At 42.1% G+C, this 27,812-nt stretch overlaps 1 protein-coding gene across 6 annotated transcripts in view; it reads right to left on the minus strand.

Moving 5' to 3' along the window:
- Positions 1–27,812, minus strand: part of fhit (fragile histidine triad diadenosine triphosphatase) — a 1,268,452-nt gene that overhangs the window by 356,632 nt on the left and 884,008 nt on the right. For all 6 annotated transcript variants that reach the window (XM_041192493.1, XM_041192490.1, XM_041192495.1 and 3 more), the window contains one exon: positions 462–607. In XM_041192493.1, coding sequence (XP_041048427.1) covers positions 462–607 — 146 coding nt within the window. The remainder of the gene's footprint in view (positions 1–461; positions 608–27,812) is intronic.

A 27,812-nucleotide genomic window follows, 5' to 3' on the forward strand; every position in this document is an offset into this window, starting at 1 on the left:
GAACAAGATGTGCATTAAAAACATGAGTTAAAATGGAAGTTAAGAAAAAGCTCAGTGACAGGTGGCTAGATTCTTTTTCCTCTCGCAATCTGCCCCTATGTTTCCGTTGATTGCCTTTCTTCTAGTGAACAATGAATGTAATCTTCTAGGATTATGTCATTTCTGTCAAATGATGTCTTGGAAATGCAAGCCATTTCTAACATGTTTACATAAATGCGAAACTCAGCACACTGGCAGTCAAACAATTGAATGCTCAATGCAGCAACCACGGGAAATGACAGGGAAGATGCAGCGGGTAAACATCTTTCAACCTATTGGCTGAACAGCACTTACTGAAGTGTGCATTCTTCAAATTCCACAATGTACAATCATTCTCAATACTGTACTGTATGTTGCAGAATTAAAATATTTCAGTGAGGTAATTGTTCATTCACTATTCAAATGAAACACAATTTACAAACCTGAATGGCAATGGTCAGAGATGTTACTTTGAAATGCTGCTCCACAACCTTTGCAACTTTCTGGCTTGTCTGAAACAAGTCTGTCAGCTCCTCTGGTTGTAGATCTCGAAAACGTTCCGTTGGTCTGATTGGACAAACTAACACATCTTTATTGTGGGTAGTCAAGGAAACACACTAAGAGAGCCATCTGAATTACAAAAAGTATCTTTGATCACAATAAGAATAAACTAAACTTAATATCAGAAACAAATATGTACAATACAGGACAACCTTTTCTTTTGTATGTCATCTGTAAAAAAATCTATTTGTTTTCAGTAAGCTTCTAAGTGATATTTTAAAGTCAAATCAGAGAAATATATATTCCAATATATTATTTTAGTGGCAACAATGAACAGTCCCAGATCCACTACAGCAGTTAGTTTTCTGATGGTTGGTCTTCTTGGAAAAAAATTAGGGTGTTTCTTCCTTCGAAAACAAAAAAACTCAAAAACACCCCTGCACAGACTTTCCTTTCATCAAAACCTCCTTCATATTATTCCATTTGTCACAATGTTTGACTTAAGACTGTTGGTTTGAATGTGAGGCTTTCAAGTTCCCAAATCCAGCACCACACATTGAAATTTTGAGCAATAATGTTACAGTTGGCAAAATCTAATTTATATCATTCTTAAACTGTACCTTGAGGTTGATTGCTGAAAATGTACAGTCACTCACGCAGAATATGCCAATCCACTGATTGGCATATTCTGCATAGCACAATAAGTTGAAGAGATAATGACAGCACTGATAACACTGAAATATGCATCATGTTCAACAACTAAATTTTAGGTCAAGTCATGTGATTCAATAACAAGAGTGTGCCACCTGTTGAAGCTACCACATCACTAAAAATGGAATACAACTAGCCCACAGACTCCAACTGTACAATTTAGTCCAAATTTTTGCAGGGCTGGAAGGGGTTGGGTTGGGGAACAGGGTCAGGTCTTAGGTTGTACATCTGTGGTTCACAGAGGCTGCAGCACATATAAAAGTGCTGCTGCCTTTAAACAGATGCAATTTGCATGTGGGATGTGCAAAACATGACTCATGGGCTTTAGACAGTTGAGTAAAAGATCTAAAGCTGCTGGAGTCATGTGGTGAGGTAGGATACCTTGTGGAGATCTAAGGATAGTATGCAAGGGTAGATGTAAGGATTCTGGATAGGTCCAGCTGCCCCTTTGAGAGAGGTAAGGTGCCTTTTAAAATTGTTAAAATTAGACACAAATGTGCCAAAAAGTGGATAAACGTATTGGAACTGTAAAGCTGTCATGACATTTAAATCCCCAAGCCCTTTAAATATAAAAATAGTCTTCTATGGCTGCTTGCAATTTCACTATGTCTGGTGACATAAGCCTAAGGGTTATCATATAGGATTAGTGCTGCATGACTGATTCCACAATCTCTCATTATCACATTGGAGGGTCTGTAAATTCACAGTTTGATTGACAGCTCCAAATGATTATAAAGTCTTTGATATGGGGCTATAAATACAAATGTTTGCTTTTATAAGGGATTAAGTCCTTGAATTAAATGTTTGTTTTCATAAGAGATTAAGTAGTTGAAGGAATTTAAGTGTATTGAGTGGGTTTCTACCAATGAATAGTGGTATCAATGGAAACTTAGAACTTCATTTTATTTCATTTTAGCATGGCTCCTGAGGTCTACCCATGGGGGATATGGGTGCACCGGCAAAGGGTGGTGGGTGGAGGCAGTGGATTGGCATAAGTAGACACTAATTTGGCATAGGGGTTACGAAGGGTCATTGGGGGTCTGGATAGAGGGGCATAGCTTGGCATTGTGGGTATGAGGGGTCATGGGAGGTGGGAGGGGGGACATGAGGCGACATGAATTGGCATGGATGGGGCATGGGACTGTATTGGGGTGTGAGCTAGAGGGCTGTTTTTGATTTTTGTTTTACAGCTGGAACAAAGCCTCAGAGCACCAAGGTGAGTCTTGTAAAACAACTGTTTCGGCACCTGGCAGCCCCTTGCGGCTGCCTCTGCACTGTGTCCGGGGGGTGGCGGGCCTGACTTCGGTTATCACCCACGCACTCCCACCACCCCCGCATGTCCCACTGACCCACCGCACCTCCACCCCAAACCCCCACCAAACCTGGAATGTACATCCAACTGTCTGGCACTTTCTCCCAAGTCAGGTTTGCAGAATCGTGAATTTTCCTGACTCTGCACTCCCAACTCTGGAGCAAAAATTCGTCCCTTTGTAAGTGAAAGATGTTGGAATATATTTGAAAATAATTAGACGTCGTGTTAATAAGCTTGATGAGCCACTCAACCTTCACTCCTGCAGTTTATGACAGTATCAGAACTGCATCATACATGGTTGCCATGTAACACACTTCAGTTTATGTCTTATCCTTTATGGATATAATGTGATAATCTCAATAATGTGATGACCTACAGTTTAATTCTGCTCTTGTATTTATCTTCAATCCAGTAAAATGCTAAGTATTCAACTTCATACTGAGAAATATTGGAGTGAGAACAAATTGGAGCACAACTTGCTTAGTCACTCATTCAAACTAGATCTGCCGGAAAATATTGCTTCCTATTTATAATGCATTAAACAGGGAAAAGGCCTTAACTAATCTATCAATCCCCCTCTCTGGAGTTTTGATTGTAAGTCCAATATTATAAGGCTTTTTTTTAAACTGCACCCACTATTTTCCACTGCAGATTCACAGCCCAAAATCTTTATGATTTTGAATTGGGCTGTTCTTGAAATGTTGGTTTAACGCCTGCAAATGAATGTCAAATCAACCTGGCTCAGTCGCAATTTGCTGCACAAGTAACTAAACTGATTGAGCAGAAATTGTTTTTGGCTATTTCTAAATCATGATACTCAGTTGGACTATATCTAGCAAATATTTTTTGGTGCTTATTCTGTCTTTACTTATATCAAGCATTGGAAGATACAGGGTCTGGGATTCATTTTGGATTGTTCTAGTGAAGATTGAGCGCAGACATATGTGCTGAATATGACATGATTTTTTCAAATTGTGTTCTTTTTATGCTTTAGATCACATTGAGTTACATAGAAAATCTTTACAACACTTTATTGACCTGTAAGTCTTTTTCATGTTTTTTTCTGTTTTCTGATACAAAAAATGCAAATCTCCAAAGCTATTTTCATACACAAACTCTTTTTGCTTTCACTCTTTATCTCTCTTTCACTCTTCCTCTCCTGGACTTTCTTTTGCCCTTTATTATCAAAAAACACTTGCACTACAATAGGCCAGCAAACTGTTAAGCGTGGTTTGGTGCTTTAAATGTCAATAATCACACTTAAATCTATAAAATTGGACAAGTCAAAGGCCTTGAAGCAAAGCAAATAAATAAAACTTACAGAAATTATAGACTTGTAACTTCTACTATATATATTGAGGGTTTTGTTAGTGCTGACTGGTTCCATAACCATACTCTAGCATTGTATGCACAGTAGCTCAAATAACCTTCAGTGTAATTTGTATAAGCACGTGACAAACATTCACCAATTATCCAAAAAGCCATTAAATAAAACCCATCAGCAATGGACCACATCGGACACAATTTCCTTGATACATGACAAGGTCTATAGTAAACAGATAGGCAGCAAAACTAACAGCAATATTTTCTTGTGCAGATCTTGTGTACAGCACAATTAGATTACCTCAACAATCAAAAATTCATGAAGCAGCCCTAACCCTTTCCTGCCCACTGCTGAAATCACCAGAAAGAGGAAATGTGTAATATGCTGGTTGTAATGAACTTTGAAAATCAAAATGCACTGAAGTCAGCCAAACCCGTCCAAACAATGGCCAGTAGTCTTTTTTAAGCACTAGGAAATCTGGAATAGAAATCAGTATAATGTGATGGATTCTGTTCATTGTTTTGGATCTGATAGCAGTTTTAATTATATAGCCCAGAATTCTCTACAATGATGTAACTTATGACACCAGTCCAACATTTTGCAATATATTCTGGGGTGAAGTGAACATGTGCAGTGACATTTTAAATGTTTTCAGTCCCATATAACTGACCTGAACCTTTGGACTGAGAAGCAGGAAATTGAAGAAGGGCTCAGTAGGCCCAGTGTGGTATCAAGGCAGCGATTTGTAGATGAATGATATAAATTGTAAGGTTGTACAATTCTTCTTCCAGTAGAATCAAAAACCCATCCATTCATGTTTTAATAATTCCTCAAATACATGTATTAAACATAGAAACTTGGAGCACGAGTAGGCCATTCGGCCCTTCGAGCCTGCTCCGCCATTCATTATGATCATGGCTGATCATCTAATCAATAGCCTGCTCCCGCTTTCTCCCCATACCCTTTGATCCCTTTTGCCCCAAGAGCTATATCTAACTCCTTCTTGAAAACATACAATGTTTTGGTCTCAACTACTTTCTGTGATAATGAATTCCACAGGCTCACCACTCTGTGGGTGAAGAAATTTCTCCTCATCTCAGTCCTAAATGGTCTACCACATATCCTCAGACCGTGACCCCTGGTTCTGGACTCCCCCGCCATCGGGAACATCCTTCCTGCATCAACCCTGTCTAGTCCTGTTAGAATTTTGTAGGTTTCTTTGAGATCTGCCCTCATTCTTCTGAACTCCAGCCAATATAATCCTAACCAACTCAATCACTCCTCATATGTCAGTCCTGCCATCCCAGGAATCAGTCGGGTAAACCTTCGCTGCACTCCCTCTATAGCAAGTACATCCTTCCTAAGATAAGGAGATCAAAACTGCATACAATATTCCAGGTGTGGTCTCACCAAGTCCCTGTACAATTGCAGCAAGACATCCCTGTTCCTGTACTCGAATCCTCTGGCTATGAAGGCCAACATACCATTTGCTTTCTTTACCACCTGCTGTACCTGCATGCTTATCTTCAGCGACTGGTGTACATGGACACCCAGGTCTCGTTGCACATTCCCCTCTCTCAATTTATAGCCATTCAGATAATAATCTGCCTTCCTGTTTTTGCTACCAAAATGGATAACCTCACATTTATCCACATTTTACTGCATCTGCCATTCGTTTGCCCACTCACTCAGCTTGTCCAAATCACACTGAAGCATCTCTGCATCCTCCTCACAGCTCACCCTCACACCCAGCTTTATGTCATCTGCAAATTTGGTGATATTACATTTAATTCCATCATCTAAATCATTAATATTTATTCTGAATAACTGGGGTCTCAGCACCGATCCCTGTGGTACCCCAATAGTCACTGCCTGCCATTCGGAAAAAGACCCGTCTATTCCTACTCTTTGTTTCCTGTCTGCCAACCAGTTTTCGATCCATCTCAATATTTTAGCTAACAATCTATTCCTTCAGTTTGCCACAATGGTGATTCAGCAAATTAGGTATTGCTGAAAAAGAAACATGCTGTCGAAGCTTTTCATCTTGCACTCATCAAGACAGACACAAGAATGACAAACTTCAAAGGGAACAACAATTTATACTGCATGAGAAAAGGGTGCTGATTGATTAACTGATTGGCAAGTTGACTCTGATTGATTGATGCCATGGACATTTAGTTTGAGATTTCCATTACCAAGTCTTGAGGTTTTATTTTCCTCCTTGACTCAGCACTAAAAAATCCTTCAAATTTTTGTTCCAAGAACAGGGCCAGGATATCTCAGATTGTGGAGGTTTCCCTTCCTGCCATCTGAGGAGTCAGTGGCAAACACATCCTTGCCCATACTAGCTGTCCCGTGGCGATTTCACGCTCCAGTGAGTGTTATTGGCTGGATTGACCAGCAGTTCTCTAGTCCCTGCAGCGCCAGAAGCTGCATTGGTCGGGATGGACTAAAAGCAATTCCCACAGCCTAAGTCCTGGGGGTCCAGGACCAGGTAAGTTTTGCGGGCCTCAGGGTATAGAGGGTAGGTGAAGCATGGGGGGCGTGGATGGAAGGGGTTTGGGGTGTTGGTGGAGAGGTCAGGGGGGAGCGCGGCGAGCCCTGGCAGGGGTCAGACCTTTCCATTGGGGGTGCCCGATGTTAAATGGAAGCTGCTGATGAAGGAGCTGCACCGCCATACCCACCCTTCCTGTCCGATGCCTGAACAGGGTTAATTTTCGGGCTTCCCCCCACCCTTGAACTCCTCCCGCAAGGCTGAAAATTGAGGCTAGGCAGGAAATGGCCCTTAAGTGGACATTAGTTGGCACTTAAGGCCCTCAATTGAGACAAGGGCGGGCAGGCTGGCCAAGGCTTCGCCCAGCCCAATGTAAAATTGCACAGATGTTGGGGCAGGCGAGAACCCAATGGGAAGCCCCTCCTAAAAATTTTACGGTCACTGCATGCCTACAAATCCATTGACGGGGGAATGTAAAATTCTGTCCCAGAATTACCTCCATTTTTGCTCCAAGAACAGATTTACCTCAATTCATCTTTCTTCACAGATAAATTGAATGGCCGAGTCATAAACTTCACAGAAGTTTGACCCTATTACAATGTCTCTCATCTAGAAATGGAGATGTGAAATCTCTAATTTTGTGGCTTGGCATCTTCAGATCTTCCAACTTGAGTGTAACCGAGTGGAAGGTTCAATTCTAGCTTCCTTAAATGCCTCTCAAAATGAGTACCCATTTGGGTGTCAGCCTTGACTCATTGGTTGCAATTTTGCATCTGAGACTGAAGGCCATGGGTTCAAGCCTATAATCCATGTTGACACTTCAGTGCTAGATTATTTTTGGATAAGCAGCCAAATTGAGAGATGGAGGAATTTGGGCATAAGTGAGTTACACGCGCAACTACAATACTCCCAAGTCTCCTTGGTCTTTTAAGTGCCTCCATCAAACCCTCCATCCATATGAACCTTTGCTTACAATGATGGCCATGTTCCTGATTCTCAAATAAGAATATCCTCCTAGTCTATCTGTCAGGTTGGGATTGGGGGAGGATGTGTGGTGTCTCTCAAAATTGCAACTGATTTTCAGGTGCAGCAGGATACAAGAATTTTTCAGATCTTTTAATCAGAATAAGTATAAGAAATATTTGAAAATTGAAAAGCTTTCCTGATTGCTGATTCCTAAACATGCCTGATCTGGTTTAACGACAGCTAAATGAGTTGAAATTTAAACTTTAACACTCAAAGAAGAAATATGCAAGTGCATTCGCATTTACCTTGGGCCCTGATTATTTACACTGATCAGTGCCCACTTATGCTCATTTTAAGTTTAGGCATATCCTACTGAGGTTATGATGACTGTAATTTGACATTGGTTAAAATGGATGCATTTTCAGGTCTTGTCTCCAGTCACACCTGGGGAGGAAACTCCAGGTTCCAATTCAAAATGAACAGAAGATAGAGGCAGAGTTAAGGATTTGTAAAAAATATCCTTTAGAAAAAATTAATTGGAATATGCTTATTCTTCAGCCTTTGAAATTTTCAAGGCATTTTAATGAAAGGAACTGACCAAATTTAGCTCCTTTGTAAAAGATGGATCCCACCAAAAATGAATGAAATATTTTACTTTTTTCTCAAAAAAAATCTTGGAATCTAACAGTGAAGGATGAGAACATTTGGTGCATCGTTCATGCATAGGCTCTCTAAAAGAACTCTCCACTTGGCACCATTACTTTCCTTTGCCCTATGTCCATAACTTTTCCAGACAGCAGTGTTAATGCATAAGATGAAGAGAGAGTTAAAGGTCAGCAGGGTAACAAAGTGAAAATAAAGTTGTTAGTCAAGTCTGATCAAGGTTGCAGTAACTGAAAAGTTGCTGAGGCATGTTGCCCAGACCCATTTCATCAGAGCAGATAAACATTTACTAAAGTTTACTCAGAATCAAACAAGGGATGACCATCTGAAATATGTTGTAACAAAAGGGATCGATCAGGTAAAAGGGAAAATCTAGTTTGCAAAGAAAAAACAGTGTAGAAGGAAAAGCATCTCAATGCGCTTTCCAGCCAATGAACCTATTTGAAATGTACTTTTGTAATGTAGGAAACAAGCAGCCAATTTACACTCAGCAAGCTCCCATAAACAGCAATGTGATAATGGCCAGATAATTTATTTGTGATGCTGATTGAGGGATAAGTATTGGCCTGGACGCCTGGGATTACTCCTCTGCTCATTTTCAAAATAGTGCCATGTGAGTAGTAGTCTGCCAGAACAATGAGAAGAGTGCATGCCTCTGTGCAATTGTGCTCTAGCAGTTGATTAAAAAAACAATTTACAAGTGAAGAAGATTAAAGGAGCTGTGACCAGAAAAACTGACTGACCTCTTACCTCTCAAATGAACAACATAACTTTTAATTAATAATAGGTGGGGCAAATGTGAAACACATCTGGTGTCTTTGGTTTGTGGCCCAGGCTATTTTACCTTTTGTCAGCCAGTAGCCAGTCTGAAACTAGCAGGAGATAGCTGATTGGCTTTGGGCAGGTCAAAATTGTGGGTCTGGAGGCTGCTCAATGGGACCAAGGTAAGTCATGGATGAGAGGGGAAGGGGGGGGGGGTGGTAATCAGAACCATTTCACAAGTGGTATGGAGGCCATATAAATTGATGTCTTTTTTTTATTTACTTATTCATAGGATGTGGTCATCACTGGCTAGGCCAGCATTTCATGCCCATCTCTAATTTCCCTTGAGAAGTTGGTGGTGAGCTGCCTACTTGAGCCACTGCAGTCATTGAGGTGTAGGTACACCCACAGTGCTGTTAAGGATGGAGTTCCAGGATTTTGATCCAGAGACTGTGAAGAAACGGCAATATAGTTCCAAGTCAGAATAACCTGTGGCTTGGAGGGGAACTTGTGGGTGGTGGTGTTCCCATACATCTGCTGCCCTTGTGCTTCTAGGTAGTAGAGGTCACAGGAGTGGAAGGTGGTGTCAAAGGAGCCTTGGTGAGTTACTGCAGTGCATCTTATAGAGAGTACAAACTATTGCCATTGTGCATCGGGGGTGGAAGAGGTACCAATCAAACAGCTCCTTTGTTCTGGATGGTGTCGAGCTTCTTGACTGTTGTACTCATTCAAGCAAGTGGAGACTATTCCATCACACTCCGAATTTGTGCCTTGCAGATGGGTGGACAGGCTTTGGGGAGTCGAGCAGGTGAATTACTCACCACAAAATATGTAGCCTCTGACCTGCTTTTGTAGCCACAGTATTCATATGGCTGGTCCTATTCAGTTTCTGGTCAATGGTAACCCCCAGAATGTTAGAAGTGGGGGATTCAGCAAGGGATTTAGTGATGGTAATGCCATTGAATGTCAAGGGGCTATGGTTAGATTCTCTCCTGTTGGAAATGGACACTGTCTGGAACTTGTGTGGTGTGAATGTTCTTTCCACTTGTCAGCCCAAGCCTGAATGTTGTCCAGGTCTTGCTGCATATGAACACAGACTGCTTCAGTATCTGAGTGGTCACAAATGGTACTGAATATTGTGCAATCATCAGCAAACATCCCCAATTCTGATCTTATAATAGAGAGAAGAGTATTGATGAAGCAGCAGAAGATAGTTGGGCCTAGGACACTACTCTGAGGAACTCCTGCAGCAATATCCTGTGACTGAGATAATTGACCTCCAATAACCACAAAGATTTTCCTTTGTGCTAAGTATGGCTCCAACCAGTGGAGAGTTTTCCACCCAACTCCCATTGACTTCAGTTTTGCAAGTCTCCTTGATGCCATATTCAATCAAATGCTGCCTTGATGTTAAGGCAGTTACTCTCACCTCACCCTTTGGGTTCAGCTTTTTTGTCCAAGTTTGGGCCAAGGCTGTAATGAAGTCAGGAGCTAAGTGACCCTGGTGGAGCCAAAATTGAGCGTCAGTGAGTTGGTTATCTCTGAGCAGGTGCTGCTTGATAGTACTGTCGATGACCCCTTCCACCACTATGCTGATGATTGAGAGTAGACTGATAGATGGTAAAATGCTAGGTTGGATTTCTCCTGCTTTTTATGGACAAGAAATACCTGGGCAATTTTCTACATTGCCAGATAGATGCCAGTGTTGTACTGGAACAGCTTGGCTAGGGGCACAGCCAGTTCTGGAGTACAAGTCTTAAGTACTATGGCCGGAATTGTGGCAGTGTCCATAGCCTTTGCAATAACCAGTGCCTTCAGCAGTTTCTCGATATCATGTGGAGTGAATCAAATTTTCTGAAGACTGACATTTATGATGCTGGGGCCTCAGGAGGTGACCGAGATGGATCATCCACTCAGTACTTCTAGCTGGAGGTGATTGCAAATGCTTCAGCCTTGTCTTTTGTACTGATGTGCTGGGTTCCTCCGTCATTGAGGATGGGGATTAAAGGGAAGCTACCTCCTCCTTTTCCTGTTTGTTGTATAATGGTCCCCCACCATTCACAATTGGATATGGCAGGACTGCAGAACTTAGATTTGATCCTTTGATTGTGGGATCACTTAGCACTGTCTATCACATGCTGCTTTCGCTGTTTGACATGCAAATGTTGTGGCTTCATCAGGTTGACACCTCATTTTTAGGTATGCCTGGTGCTACTTCTGGCATGCCCTCCTGCACTCTTCATTGAACCAGGGGGTGGATATGCCAGGCTGTATGGTTACAGATGGTGGTTGGATACAATTCTGTTGCTGCTAATGGCCCACAGCGCCTCATGGGTACCCAATTTTGAGATACTAGATCTGTTCAAAATCTAATCTCGTTTATCAGAGAGAGAGTGCCACACAACACAATGGAGCTATTCTCAATGTGAAGTCGGGACTTAGCCTCTACAAGGACTGTGCCATGGTCACTCCCACCACTGTCATGGACTGATGTATCTGTGACAGGTAGATTGGTGAGGACAAGGTCAAGTAAGTTTTTACCTCTTATGGGTTCCTTTGCCACCTGCAGCTAAGTCCCTTAGGACTCAGCCAGCTTGTTCAGTAGTGGTGCTACTGAGCCACTCTTGATGATGGACATTGAAGTTCCTCATCCAGAGTACATTCTGTACCCTTGCCACCCTCAGTGCTTCTTCCAGTTGATGTTCAACATGAGGAGTACAGATTCATCAGCTGAATGGGTGGTGGGGGGGTGGGGGGGGGGGGGGGGTGGTGGGGGGCGGTGCTGGTGCTAAGTGGTAATCAGCAGGAGGCTTCCTTGCCCATGTTTGACTTGATGCAGTGAGACATGAGGTCGAGAAATTGGAGTTGAGGCCGAAATGAGATCAGCCATGATCGTAATGAATGGCAGGGCAGGCTCAAGGGGCTGAATTGCCTTCTCCTGTTCTTAGTTCTTATGTTCTTTACTGAGTCTAGAGTCGATGTTGAGGTCTCCCAGGGCAACACCCTCCCAACTGTATACCACAGTGCTGCTACCCTCATGGATTTGTCCTGCTAGTGGGACTGGATGTACCCAGGGATGGTGATGGTGGTGTCTGGGACATTGGCTGTAACGTATGATTCAGCGAGTATGACCATATCAAGCTTTTGGTCAACCAGTCTGTAGGACAGTTCTCTCAATTTTGCCACAAACCCCCAGATGGTAGTAAGGAGGACTTTGCAGGGTCAACAGGGCTGGTTGCGTCATTGTCATTTCCTGTGCCTAAGTTGATGCTGGATGGTCTGTCTGGTTTCATTCCTTTTAAACTTTGTAGCAGTTTGAGAGAGCTGAGTGGTTTTTTAGGCCTTTTCAGGGGGCAGTTAAGAGTCAACCACATTGCTGTGGGTCTGGAGTCACAAGCAGACTAGACCAAACCAGGTAAGGACATCAGATTTCCTTCCTTAAAGGACATTAGTGAAACAGGTGGGTTTTTACAACAATCGGCAATGGTTTCATGGTCACTATTAGACCAGCTTTTTAATTCCAGATTTATTAATTGAATTTAAACTCCACCAGCTGCAGTAATGGAACCCTTGTCCCCAGAGTATTAGCCGGGGCCTCTAGCTTACCAGTTCAGTGACATTACCACTAGGCCACTGCCTCCTCCCAAAGTGAAGCACTTCTTCACTTATATGCTGTAGTGGAAATTTGAAATTCTCTCCCCACAAAGCTGCTGAGGCTAGTTCAACTGAATAGGTTAAAAATGAGATTGATATATTATTAGATAATGATAATAAGAGATATGGAGCCAACACATGCTGATATATTTAAGATATTGATCTACTATAATCTAATTAAATAGTAGAAGAGCATGGTAGGGCTGAGTGGCATGCTTCAGTTCCTATGTTCCTGGTAATGTCTTACTTTTAGTGGCTATGCCTTCAGCTGTTTTAAGGCAGAAACTCTGAAATTCTCTCCCTAAATCTTGCCACCTCTCTTTAGTTCTTTAAGACATCCTCAAAGCCTACGTCCTTAACTACATTTTTGGTCATCTGTCTTAATATCTCCTGATGTGGCTTGGAGTCAAATTTTGTTTTATAATGCTTCTACGAAATGCCTTGGAACATTTTACTATTTTAAAGATGCTATAAATACAATTTGTTGTTGCTGCTGCTTTGTTATTTGAACAAGCTTTATAGGAATAATTGCTTTGTAAATAAAACCACCAACATTATTGAACGGTAGCTGGCTGAAGCAGACATTTAATTCTGCTTCCGAAGACTCACAATAAGCATTTCCATACAGTAAGTATATTCATGACTTTCCAGACAGCTGCCAAGAAATCCTGAATTCTCTAGATTCTAATCTAGGTTATCAAAATGGAAAAACTATTAAAGTGAAGGAAATCTTTTACCTGCAAATGAAGTGCATGACCATGAATAACGAAGATACAGTTCATGAAATATATTGGCAATACATACATGCCGTTGTCAACCTAGGTTATTTTGCAGAAGTCTTGCCACTTGAACCAGGGGATGTAGATTCAAGCCCACTGCAAGACATGAGTCTTTCCCTTAAGCTGACACTTCAGTCCCATACTGAGAAAGTGTTGCAGAAGTGGAACTGTCTTCCGGAAGAAGCTTGAAATCAATTTGGGTAGATATTAAAGATCTAATGATGATATCTGAAGAAGAATGGAGTTTTCCTGGTGTCTAGGCCACATCCCTCCTTCAACCAGCACCAAGAAAAACACATCAATTGCTCTTTCATCTATGTACTATATGCAAATTATCTACCCCTTTCATCCTATTGCAATCGTGATTACACTTTAAAAGTGAATCATTCGATGTAAAGCTACTGTGTGACAGTGAGGAAGGTAAGCTGTGGATATGAAAGATCACTTATGAAAGAATGTTCTTTTTTTATTTCTCACAATATTATTCATTGAAAAATAATAATCACAGAAAGATTCTACTTTAGGTTTCTGAGGACTGACACTATTAATAATATTAGCAAAAATATATGCATGGTTCTATTTATGAATATAAAACTGACAAATGAAGTATTCAATCATCCTTTAGTCAATCAAGTAGCAATAAATTAATAAAAGCAGTCACATAAATCACCTTTCAGTACCAATTCAACTATTTTAAAAGCTATATAGTTTGTAAAGAAGTAAGTATAATACATTGTGCCCTTTGTAAGACTATATGAATGAAAGTGGTACACTTGTGAAGTGTTTGAAGAGTGGCTGGAATTTGCAAACTATGATCTGTTTGAATGTAAAAATCCCTCCCAAAAATAAAATCCCTGAGGAAAAAGTACTGGATGAGAAAATCCTGGCAATAAATATCACAAGCAACACAGGGCAATAGGAGTTTCATAATTTCTTTCTGTTTTTATGCCTGTCTCATACAGCCTTAAGACAAACCAACAGCAATGGAGTTTCATTTCAGCAACAACTATCACCAGGCAATAACAAATTGCTTGAGTAGCCATAGCGCACAGACAATCTAAGGAATGAGACAAAATATTCTGGCACTTTCAGTTCCATTTTTTACTGTCATACAGTATCTTCCAGAAGATTATAATGGCAACTATGAATTCATGATAATTATGGAGAATTTGGTAACCATTGTTTTAAAAACAATATTAGAGGATTTGGGGAAAAAAGGGAAAAGGCATTTGAATAAATAGTTTCATTGGGGAAGCTACCACTTGCATGGGCACAATGGGCTCAACAGCCTTCATTTTTTTAAAAAATTACTTACTGCAGTCTTCCTGATTTACATTCAAGGCTAGTAATCAACAATAACTTCCAGTTACAGTGCTTTTAATGTAGTAAAGTGTCCCACGGTGCTTCACAGAAGTGTTATCAGGTTACATTTTTCAACGATTCAATAAGGAGCTATTAAGACAGGTGACCAAATTCTTGATCAAAGAGGTAGGTCTTAAAGAGTATCATAAAGGAGGAAATAGGAGTAAAGAGGCAGAGAGGTATAGAAAAAGAACAGAGTTTTTTTGGCCTAATATCTCATTGTCACAGTTATCTTATTTCTTTTTATGTGTTGCCCTTTTTTGTGTACTAGAAATTCCTTGATCTTGTCAATTGGTTTGGCCAATTTTGGGTCAATAGCACTGGAAAAATTGTATCCCATATTTATATTATGAAGTTTAAAAATAAAAAATAAATATACAACAGCCTGGTAATGTGAATTTTGTAAAGCAGCGAGTAGAATTGTCAAATCACCATTATAGCAAAATTACGTTTTTCTCTCCATGACAGATTTGAAGTGGCTCAAAGGATTAAAATAGCACATCATTGAACAGAATTCAAAGATAAGTAATAATACAGTAAAGTTATAATGGGGATTATGAGAACAATTTCTAAATCTTAGTTTGGTCTATAAACATCTTTATATTCCCTTTAACGGAAATAAGTTTTACATTTTTGTGTTATAGCGAAATGTATATTTATTCATTTATAATGCCATATGATCTGCTAAAATAATAGAATGCTGTAATTTACTATTGCACAAATATATCATGCAACATATTAAAAAAAATCCTTTTGTAAGTTTGCTGAGAATCCCTGTCTCTGAATGTGATATTCCTGTACTCGAAACAGTTTCATGATATAAAAAGATATAAACAAGCACCAACATTTGTTAACCTGCCACCACAATATAATGTTTTTGTCTTGAATTTCTCTTTAGCACACTGAGATCAAGCGAGGGGAACAGAAAACAGAATTTATTTGTTTTAAAAAGATTTCTCTGGGTCTCAGATGGCAATTGCCTTTTCCAGCAGAGGTGTACATGAAAGAAACCAGTGGCAAAATGAAACATTTCAGCAGAAACACAGTAATGTTTGATAATACAGCTTTGTTTATTCTGTGCTGGAGTGTCTCTGTCTCAAGTGCTAATGACTTGCTGAATGTCTGGGTCTAGCTAAGCAAATCCATTTGAAATGGGACTAAGAAGTAATTTATTCCCTTGTTTGAAAACAGTAAAAAATACCTTTTTAATGACCATATTAAAATATATTTATCAAGGCAGGTTACACAATGTTCAGGGTAATTAAAGGGGAAATCCACTCTTTTGAACCTTCACATATCCTAAATGGCATTGAGGTAAGAGTCTGTGAACTTCCACCATGGCACCTCTGACATGTCTTCCTTTTTCCTGAGCCAAGGTTTACCTCCACACTGTAGTTGACAGGGCCCTCAAATGTGTCCGGTCCATTTCCCACACTTCTGCATTCACCCTTTCCCCTCTAGCATGGATGGAAGATTGGCTGTCTGACAGGAGGCAGAGAGTGGGCATAAGGGGGTCCTTCTCAGGACGGCGTCCGGTGACTAGTGGAGTTCCGCAAGGGTCGATGTTGGGACCACAACTTTTCACTTTATACATTAATGATCTAGATGAAGGAACTGAGGGCATTCTGGCTAAGTTTGCAGATGATACAAAGATAGGTGGAGGGACAGGTAGTATTGAGGAGGCGGGGAGGCTGCAGAAGGATTTGGACAGGTTGGGAGAATGGGCAAAGAAGTGGCAGATGGAATACAACGTGGGGAAGTGTGAGGTCATGCACTTTGGTAGGAAGAATAGAGTCATAGACTATTTTCTAAATGGGGAGAGAATTCAGAAATCTGGAGTGCAAAGGGACTTGGGAGTCCTAGTCCAGGATTCTCTTAAGGTTAACTTGAGGTTGAGTCGGTAGTTAGGAAGGCAAATGCAATGTTGGCATTTATTTCGAGAGGACTGGAATATAAAAGCAGGGATGTGCTGCTGAGGCTTTATAAGACTCTGGTCAGACCACATTTAGAATATTGTGAGCAATTTTGGGCCCCGTATCTCAGGAAGGATGTGCTGGCCCTGGAGGGGGTCCAGAGGAGGTTCACGAGAACGATCCCAGGAATGAAAGGCTTAAGATATGAGGAACGTTTGAGGACTCTGGGTCTATACTCGATGGAGTTTAGAAGGATGAGGGGGGATCTGATTGAAAATTACAGAATACTGAAAGGCCTGGATAGAGTGGACGTGGGGAAGATGTTTCCATTAGTAGGAGAAACTAGGACCCGAGGGCACAGACTCAGAGTAAAGGGAAGACCTTTTAGAACAGAGATGAGGAGAAATTTCTTTAGCCAGAGAGTGGTGAATCTATGGAATTTATTGCCACAGAAGGCTGTGGAGATCAGGTCATTGAGTGTATTTAAGACTGAGACAGATAGGTTCTTGATTGGTAAGGGGATCAAAGGTTACGGGGAGAAGGTGGGAGAATGGGGTTGAGAAACTTATCAGCCATGAATGAATGGCGGAGCAGACTCAATGGGCCAAATGGCCTAATTTCTGCTCCTATGTCTTATGGTCTTATGGTCTTCCAAAACCATGATAGAGTTCCCTCTGTCCTCACTTTCCACCCATCAGCCTCCATATTCAAAGGATCATCTTCTGCCTCCATTTCTGCCAACTCCAGCATGATTCCACCACCAAACACATCTTCCCCTCACCTCCCCCATCAGCATTCCAAAGGGACCATTCCCTCCATGACACCCTGGTCCACTCCTCTATCACCGCCAATACCTCATTGCCTGGCACCCTCCCATGCAATCGCAGGAGGTTTAACACCTGCCCTTTTATCTCTTACCTGTTCACCATCCAAGGTCCCAAACACACTTTCCAGTTGAAGCAGTGATTCACTTGCACTTCTTTCAATTTAGTCTACTGCATTTGCTGCTCACAATGTGGTGTCCTATACATTGGGGAGACCAAATGTAGACTGGGAGACCACTTTGCAGAACACCACCGCTCAGTCTGCAAGCATAACACTGATCTTCCTGTCATGTGCCATTTCAATTTATCATCTCGCTCACATTTCTGTCCTGGGCCTTCTGCAATGTTCCAGTGAAGCCCAAAGCTCAAAACTGAAAGACCAGCACCTCAACTTCTGATTAGGCACTTTACAGCCTCTGGTCTTAACATTGGCCTGAATTTTACCTTTAGTGGGTGCACACGATTGGCGGGCCTGGGAGCAGTCGGGAAATGGGCCCCTGAATGCGATTTCATGCTGGTTGGTCAATTAATGGAAAGCCAGCGTGAAACACGCATTGAAAGGCTCAGCGCTACCGGGGTGGGGGAGGGAAGATGGCGGGCGATGACGTTTCTACTGGCGTGGGTGAGCGCTGCAAGAAAGCTCCCTGAAGGCCAACAGCTGCCTCAGGCAGCTGCAGGCATTCATTTGATTAAATAAAGGTTTAAAAAGTGGCAAAAAAAAAATCCATGCATCATAATCAATACTTGAAAACATAACTGATAAAAATGCTGTCCACAGGTATTTATTTTTATTTAATTTCATAACGGAAATTTCATCCTGCCCTTGGATGAGGTTTGACAAAAAATGCAAAAGGCCGCTTGGCCCTTTCGCCCGTCTGCCAACTGTAAGGTTTGCAGGCCACAAAAAATCAGAGACCGTTAATGGGCTTAATTGCTCACTTAATTGTCGACAGGCGCGATTCCAACATCTGCGCGTGCCCGCTGAGCGAAATATTGCACAAGTGCGCGATGAGGTCGGGACGCTCCCTTGACATATTCTCACGTGATTTAATGCTCGATTGGTCGCGTGCACGCCTGCCCGCAGGATATAAAATTCAGCCCATTGAGTTCAACAACTTCAGATTATTGACTCTGTCCTCTACTTTGATCTTATTTTTTCCACCCCTTCCCTCCACTCCCCTTACCAGGTGTCAGTCTGTATCTTGTTCTCATGTTTTGCTTTCAGAAAGTGCTGTTCCTTGTTCTGCTAATAACACATTCTGCTATCTTGCTTTCTAACAGTGTTGCCCTTTATGCCACTATTCACATCTGCTTTAGTCTTTAATACTATCATTACCACTCCCTTTGCCTTGTCTCCATTACACCTTTGTTATTTAGTCTCTTCTGATCTCCAATTTATTCCCAACCTTCCATTTTGCTCCACCTGCTCTATCCCCCCTCTTCAGCAGCATAAAACCCATCACATTTTGTGATGGCACAGCGGATGGTAAGTGCTGAGCTGCTCAAATCCCAGAGGGAAACTTGAAACAGCTGCCACAACTGTTTTTGTAATTTCTGTTTTTATTTCGAGATCTGTGCCTTGAATTCAGTAGTAATAAGTCCATCAAGTCTGAAAGGTTTTCTACAAAATTAAATTAAACATTTATTAATAAAAGAAATGATTTTAAGCATATATATAGGCCTTCAAATTACTATTATGATAACTCCTAGCTCCCCTAATTAATCTGACTCCCAGTTACTCCCCCGTTAAAGCAACAAACAAATAAATTTCAACAGACCGAGGCAAAGCACACAATACCCTAGACAGTGATATTCACAGTGAGGTTTCTTAGCTTTGGTTCCTGTAGATAACAACTTGATACCTTGAGGCTGGAGGCTTTTCATACTTGTTGGATTTTTGAATTCCTTCTTCTTACACATAACCTCATCTCCTTTATACAGGTTTCTCCCCTTTTAATGTAAATTCCATTGTCCCAATATGACTTTGCAACTTTACTTTTTCCATAATATAAATCTTCCATAGTACTCATATTATTAGTAGTCTTTGGGAAAAATAAACACACTGTTTGGCTTAGTCTCTGTTGGCTAGGTGTAACACCTTCCCATTTCTTTGAAATTCACAACTCTGGTTTGTCTAAAAATGAAAATGTCCCTCACACCTCACATTCTAAAACTTCAGCCACATTTATGTATTTAGCATTTCAAGCCTAGCTCCTCTTTTGGCAACTCAAAAGCTCCAGACTAGTTGTCTGCAATTCAATTAAAACCCCCACACACACTACCTTACACAGAAAACTAATCCAAGCCCCACTATTAACCTACCTTTACAATAAATCATAATAATATTATGAAATATCAACATCCTGGGGGGTTACCATTGACCAGAAACTGAACTGGACTAGCCAGATAAATACTGTGGCTACAAGAGCATGTCAGAGGCTTGGAATCATGCGATGAGTAACTCACCTCTTGACTCCCAAAAGCCTGTCCACCATCTACAAGGCACAAGCCAGGAGTGTGATGAAATACTCCCCACTTGCCTGGATGAGTGCAGCTCCCACAACACTCAAGAAGCTTGACGCCGCCCAGGACAAAGCAGCCCATTTGATTGGCACCACATCCACAAACATTCACTCCCTCCACCACCGACGCACAGTAGCAGCAGTGTGTACCATCTACAAGATGCACTGCGGGAACTCACCAAGGCTCGTTAGACAGCACCTTCCAAACACACAACTGCCACCATCTCAAAGGACAAGGGCAGCAGATAGATGGGAACACCACCACCTGAAGGTTCCCCTCCAAGTACTCACCATCTTGACTTGGAACTAAATCACCATTCCTTCACTGTCACTGAGTCAAAATCCTGGAACTCCCTTCCCAATAGTGCTGTGGGTGTACCTACACCACATGTACTGCAGTGGTTCAGGAAGGCAGCTCACCACCACCTTCTCAAGGGCAACTAGGGATGGGCAATAAATGCTGACCCAGCCAGCGAAGCCCATATCCCGTGAATGAATAAAAAATATATTTTCATGATAATTTCTACCTCTCTTCAGTTCTGAAGAAGAGTCTATATAGACTCGAAATGTTAACTCTGTTTCTCTCTCCACAGATGTTGCCAGGCCTGTTGAGTTTTTCCAGCATTTTGTTTTTATTTCAGATTTCCAGCATCTGCAGTATTTTGCTTTAATTATATAAGAGTCTGTGAACTTCCAGTGTCATCTCTATGCTTGAAAACTGCCAATTAGAGGCCAAAAAGACATATACATTTCAATTCTGGTCACTCATCAATCCGTTAGGATCTGGATCAAATATGTTTACCTTTCTGTTGTCTCATGTAAAATATCTTCCACAAACATTCACTCCCTCCAACACCAATGCACAGTAGCAGCAGTGTGTACCATCTACAAGATATACTGCAGGAATTCACCAAGGGTCCTTAGACAGCACCTTCCAAACCCTCGACCACTACCACCTAGAAGGACAAGGGCAGCAGATAGATGGGAACACCACCACCTGGAAGTTCCCCTCTGTACACCTGTAGAGTGTGATCCAATCACACTACATTTTAAGCAGTCTAAAGCATTCCAAATTAAACAATTTGCACTTATACTGTGTCTTCAACATGATAAAACATCTCAGAAGTTCCAATCAATATTTCCTTTTGTAACCTATACAAATGTATCATTGTAAATATTAAATGCCATTTTACTGACAAACAAACCTTCAACTGTGGATTACCAGCCAGCTCCTGCATCTGCTCTTTCTGGTCACTTACCTTCTTCCTACAACTTTGTTGAGTCATCACTTTGAACTCTGTTATAGGTGTCAGAGAAAGCTAACCTCCCAAGTTCACATTTTTCCAGAAGCTCTAGTCTCAATGATTAGGTAGCAAATCTCATACCATTGCTTGATTCTATATTACCATTATGACCAACATCAAGCATCTCTCCTAGATCTTCTGGATCTTATTCTCTGGACTCCAGTAAGAGTTTGAGTTTGATAGTGTCTTCCCATCATCCTCAAACATACCCATTCCCTTAGTTTTACAGAACCTTTAGCCCATATTCATCTACTAAGGTTAAATGGGACTCCAACGTTCCCATCGCAAATGAAGGTAACTGTTTCATGGTAAACATTTTTCACTTTAATAATTCCAAAGCCTCTGAGGTGTCCAAGACACAAATACGGTCCCAAACAAAAGCAAAATACTGTAGATGCTGGAAATCTGAAATAAGAACATAAGAAGCTGGAAAAACACTGAAGGTCAGGCACCCTGGTAAGCAAGGGGATGAAAGGTTATCGGGGGTAGGCAGCAATGTGGAGTTGAGGTTAAAATTAGATCGGCCATGAACTTATTGAATGGCAGAGCAGGCTCAAGTTCCCTATTCCTGCTCCTAATCCGTAAGTTCATGTAAAGCATCCGTGAAGAGAAATAGGGTTAATGGCGGGAATTTTCCAGCCCCTCATGCCAGTGGGATCTTCCAATCCTGCTGATGTGAATGGAGGTGTCAATGGCTCGCCGGCCCTGCTGTGGGGAAATCCGCCATCGGGAAGCTTGAAAATTCCAGCCAATGTTTCAGGTTGATGACCTTTCACCCAGAACTTTCTTAATACCTTTTTAATACTGTTTCATGCCTGGGGAGGATGATTTATTCTTGGACAGGAAACATATTTATTAAAACCTGTACTCAAAGTGGTTTGATAAGGCAGAATTTGATTACAAATGACAGCCACAGCTGTGAATATAAAGGAAACCTCTGCTAAGATGGAACATTTAACTATGGTAAATGTCCATGCTCCTCCTCTATGTCACTCTATATTTTGTCAATACTGCTATGGTAAGCTTCTTTGAACTTTCTTAACCTTTCCTCCAAAGTTCCAAAATGTTACTTGTGCACCCTTCCCACTCCGCCCTACATTTTTAATATGTTGGAACCAAGGTTGCAATTCTTATTCCAATGCATTCTTTGGCAGGTGCTCAGAACTACAGAGCTCTCTACTTTCATCAGTATTTTCTTTCATCTACAAATTTTGAGTCTTCTAAAACCCAAGCTTGCTGTTGCCTTGTTACTTTTCCTTGGAGTATCTCATCTTTTCCTTTATGCAATGTTAGTGGCATCTGGACCCTTTAACTTAGCTTCTCAATTAAAACAGTTCATTCCCAAATATATTTGACATGGAGAGTCAATGCTTTAGGAGCACTGACTTTTTGTACAAGGGCTAAGATCAGTGAATATTAGGTGGGGATACTACCTCCTGTTGTGCATGGAAATCCCATTCATAATGCACAATTATCTTTAATCCCTCACAGAGTAGAGCATTTTGGTGGTTTTGAGCCCTGGGGTGGAGGAGGGGGAGTCGGGGGGAGGAGGAAGAGTTGTTTAGGGGAAGACAGAAAAATGTTAACATTAACTTGATGATGGGAGAAAAAGGAATGCATTTATAAATTGAAGTTGGGGGTGGTGGGAGGTATAAGGAGAATGCCATCATTAACTGAAGGGTGGGCAAAAGGAGGGTGACTACATAAACTGAGAGGGGAAAGAGACTGCCAGAAAGAATGAGATACATTGGAGGAAAAGAAGATTGCCAGCTTGAACTGTGGGGAAAGGAAAGAAAATTGCCAGCATAATGCCACTGGGAATTCAGTATGAATGAAAAAAAAAGAGTAAAGTAAAAAGAGTTGAAAGGGGAGAGTGTCTGTTGCTAGAGGGAGCAGCACTGCACTGTGAATGGGAAAATGCGGAGAGGGGATATGGGCCTGGTTGGTCTGTTGGAAACCCAAGTGTCAATATAGATTTCCTACTTTTGAGATTAAAAATTGATAATTGATGTACCAAATGATGAGTGTACAGATTTTTAATGTAAAAATTGACAATTTTCTAGACCATGTAGAAATGAGTTAGCAGTTCTCAGGAAGTGGTGGGGGAGCTGCTGGTGGGAAGTATTCAAATAACTGTGTACAATTCTAAAGTTGTACCTGCTGTTTTGATTGAAATAATCTTATATTCGAAGAGAATGGGTTTAAATCCCTATTGCCTAAAAATCATTTTGTTGTCCAAAATCAATGGTAGAGAAGCAGAGAGCTGTGGGGAGGGTATTCCAGAGTTTGGGACCTAGGCAACTGATGGTCTGGCCATCAATGGTGGAGCAATTGAAATTGGGGATTCACAGGAGGCTAGAATTAGAGGAAGTATCTTGGCAGGTGTGGGACTGGAGAAGATTACAGAGTTAGGGAGAGGCAAGGCCATGGAGAGGTTTGAAAACAAAAATGAGAATTTTAAAATCAAGACGTTGCTTGACCAGGAGCCAACGCAGGTCAGCGAACACAGGGGCAATTGGGGAATGGGGCTTGCTACAGGTTAAGACATGGGTAGCATGACCTCAAGTTTAAGGAGGGCAGAATGTGGGAGGCCAATCAGGATTATGTTGGAATAGTTGTGTCTAGAGGTAATGATGGTATGAATGAAGGTTTCAGCAGCAGATGAGCTGAGACAAGGGTGAAGTCAGGCAATGTTATGGAGATGGAAAAAGGTGGTCTTAGTGATGTGTATCCACCTCAGGGATGTGACAACTCAACAATGTGTATTCTAAGGAGTATTTTATCATTGAAGGAGCCCAGGAAGTTTGCCAGTCAAACCAGATTTCCATCACATTTCTTTATTATTTAGCAAACTATCATAATAACTGCATCCTCTCTGATTTTCTTGGTGTATTTTTACTTATAAGTTCTAAATATTAGCAACTGTTAATGGTGTGAAATAAGTGCTGTGTACTCCATTTGGGTTTCTTGTCTTGTGAATTGGCATGAATCATTCTGATGAAGAACCATTCAACAGCAGCCAGTCACTGTTACTTATTGGTGGTCATTAATTCAAATATTTTTAATGAGGTTTTGATCTGCTATTGGATCCCTCCATTGACTGGGCAGCAGCTGCTCTTAATAAACTGCATATTTGTTGAATCAATTTTATCCTGTCATCAACAATGAGACCTTTAATTGAATCATGCTTGGGTTCCTTTCCTATTCTTGTCTTGTAATGGCCATTTCCTTTTAATGAATTAAAAAGAAATAGGTTCATTGTTTCGAAATGTCAAGGATATTTAAAGCTAATCTGTGTTGTGTCTTTGGTTTCAATGTTTGGACCATTATTTCCAAATGCTGTTTCAATCCTAGCCAAAATTGCAGAACTGCAAAGACATTTCTTACTTTATTTGTGCTCAGTTATTGGGCTCAATCTTCCACTCACTGATACGTTATGGGTAGAAATTTTTGTCCTGCGGGCGGGCCCGCGCCCAATCCAAATGATGACATCGGGCAGAGAGGTGTGGGAAGGGTATTCCAGAGCGTCCCGACGTCATCGTGCACTCTCGTGATCTTTCAGTCAGTAGGTGCATGCGAGAGGTGGCAGCATACCTACTGACAATTAAGAGGCCTATTATGACCCTTAAGCAATTAATTAATTAGTATTTTTCACTGTCCGTTCAACTGCTCGTTTGGCGGGCGGTGAATAGGCCAGGTGGCCTTTGCATTTTTTACGAAGCCTCATCTTCAGGCAGAATGAGGTTTCCAATGGTTACTGAAATAAAACCAATAAAAAATTTTTAACATCAGTTTTTATGTGTCCCTTTTCAGGTGACTGAGTCATGCGGGGACATGTTTATATAATTTATAAAATTTTTATTTTCGTTTATAAAGTTCTTCAGGTCCCTGTGGCAGCTCTGTGCCTTCAGGGAGCATTCAGTGTGCGCTCCCCTACACATGGCCAGACTTCAGCACTCACGCTCCTCCCACCCCCGCCCCAGCAGTGCTGAGCGTTTCAGCGTGCCTTTCACACTAGCTGGCCGTTAATTGGCCAGCCAGCGTGAAATCGCGGTCAGGGCCCGATTGCGGGCAGCGGTCCATTTCATAGCCGCTCCAGGGACCACGCACCACGCCCACTAAGGGGAAAATCCTGCCGTATGGATAGAAATGTGGTCCAATTCAAACTTCAAGGCCACAAAATTTGGCTCCATGGTTTTGGTGCCACAGGAGCTGACAGCTGAAACAAACGGCATGTGGTCCGCTCATGGTGACTGCCAGCACAGCCCACGCTGATCATCATGCTTGCAAGGCAATAGCATAGCATCCTAAGCCTATGCCAGAAGCCTGCAGATTTGGAACAAATCCAGCCATTTTGGACCTCACAGGTCCTATTAATGCTCTTTTAAGATTGCACAGCTTAACATGCCAGGGACTCCACAAGCAGCACAGTTTAAAGGAATCAACATTCAGCTTTCAGGTGAGATGCTTTAGATTTCCTTTTGCTGCTACAGTTTATGTATATACTATGTGTTGTGTTGCTGGAGGAGTTCTCAGAAAATCTTTCAGTCAGAAGGAAGGAGTTCTGGAACTATGTTGTGGACCTGGTGTGGATTTGAAAGACCTGTGACAGAATACTTGCTCTGAGTCATGGTGGCTATAGTTGCAGTTTTTCTTGGGCTGCAACATGACACAGGAGTAGAGTGGAGAAGTTGTTTGCAGAGGTGGGAGGAGGGGGGTTTCTTTAGAATGCCTTACCCACCTAGGACTTCAGAGAGCAGTTCTCCTACCTCTACCTCAGCCAGGAACAATGTCTGCAGTAGCTTCACTTCGCCAAGGAGTTGGCCACTGAACTGTTCCGCCTCCTTCAATTACAGTGGCTTGTACCAAAGAGAAGGGCAAAGATGGTGCTACTATTGGCCATCAAGGTCATTGTGGCTCTCAATTTCTACCCTAGTGACTCCTCCAGACTGGAGCCAGTAACATTACGAACATTTCTCAGAATCTGGAAGGCCACTGAAGTCCTGTACATAGGGAAAGGGGATTTCATTGTCTTCTCTTTAAGCAGAGAAAAGCAAGAAGAGCAGGATATGTAGCTTTGTCAGGGTAGTGGGCTTGCCAAAGGTGAAGGGAGCCAATGGCTGCAAATACCTGGGTCTCAATGCACTACATCTCAATAGGAAGATGCTCTGCAACCACAAATGGTTCCATTCCCTGAACGTGCAGTTGGTCCGCAACTAGCATTGCCAACTGTATTCCTGGAGGTGTTATCATATGACTTGCCCCCATGCTCCAGCCATTAGTCGGCCAACATATCCACCCTTGTGATGCATTGCCTCCCTACTGGAAAGCACAAAGACTCATTGCCCAAGTGTATGATGCTTGACTGTCAGCGAAAAAGCCTTTCTTTTTCCATTTTCAAGCTATTATATCTGGTAAAGCGAAATGTTCAGAGAAAACGACAGAAAAAACATCTTTTTCAATGTCCTGACGATTTTTCTCCAGAGTTGCACACAGCAGTGTTCTGGAGATTAATCTTCAATTCCTGGAGAATCCAGGCCTATCCTGGAAGGCTGGCAATCCTACATGCAACCATGCATAGATCGTCATGTAGTTGAATTCCCACTATCCTGACAGTGCCTTCTGCCCTGTACCAGTCAGCCTTTTCCACCATCTTCCAGCCATCACATCAAACCAGAAGGTGGCTGCTTGGTGACATGGGCTACCCGGTCTACACATGGCTAATGATACGCTTCTGCAACCCCACCACATGTGGACGGTGCTGCTTTGAGATCCATGCTATAACTAGGAACATCACAGAACAGACTATTGATGTCCTGAAACAATGAATGGAATTTAATCCAGGCTCCAGGAGTCTCACCTGTCAGCTGAAGAGCTGGTCAGAGCCCCATGTCATATCCTTTGGGAAAGGTTGGTCGGATTAAGTACCAATTAGGCACTTAAGAGGCCAGCAGCAGCCTTCCCTGTGATCAAGGTCCCCGAGGGTGGAAATCCCATCCCCAAGAGTTGCTGGCCAATCAGAGGCCGTCAGCTCCCCACTGCAGGCAGTACCACCGGGGAGCGATGGTAGCTGTCCGCAATGTGAACCAGGCCACAGCTGAGTGAGGGCAGGATGGGGGTTGGAAGAAAGGGCAGATGGGTGGCTCTCACCCGCCACCCACCCCTTCTGGATGCCAGGTCCCTCGCCTGAGAACAAGGGACCCAATCATAGATTGCTGAATGCTGTGAGATCTTGCAGAAGTCTGAGCCTGTACAGCACCAAGCTGAACTTGCACGGCAACAAGCATGGATCTCATGACCTCAATCTGACCTTCCACTGCAACACCAAGTTTTGTGGCTTCTGCCTGTGCTGCAATGGAATCTGAGAGATCAACCATCAGATGCTGCATCATGGCTGGGTCCAATATTGATAAGAGGCTCTCTGGCAGGCCTACTAACACATTTCAGTGTGCATGCCCATCAGCCTTTTCTTGTAAGCCACCCTATTGAAGTCCTCATCCAAGTCCTCTGCAGCAGAACTGAATGACTTTGTTCTCTGGGGAGCTGGTACATGTTGCTATACTTCCCCACTCCCACCAACCGCCCCCCCCCAGTCTTGTTGCAGCCCACTCGTGCCTGGATACACACCATGTGCAGATCCTGCCTCTTTCCTGTCCTCTGAGGTATGCACTATCTGAACAGATGGCTGTATGGGTCAGTCAGA

This window comes from Carcharodon carcharias, chromosome 7, assembly GCF_017639515.1.
Source record: "Carcharodon carcharias isolate sCarCar2 chromosome 7, sCarCar2.pri, whole genome shotgun sequence".
Classification (NCBI taxonomy): domain Eukaryota; kingdom Metazoa; phylum Chordata; class Chondrichthyes; order Lamniformes; family Lamnidae; genus Carcharodon; species Carcharodon carcharias.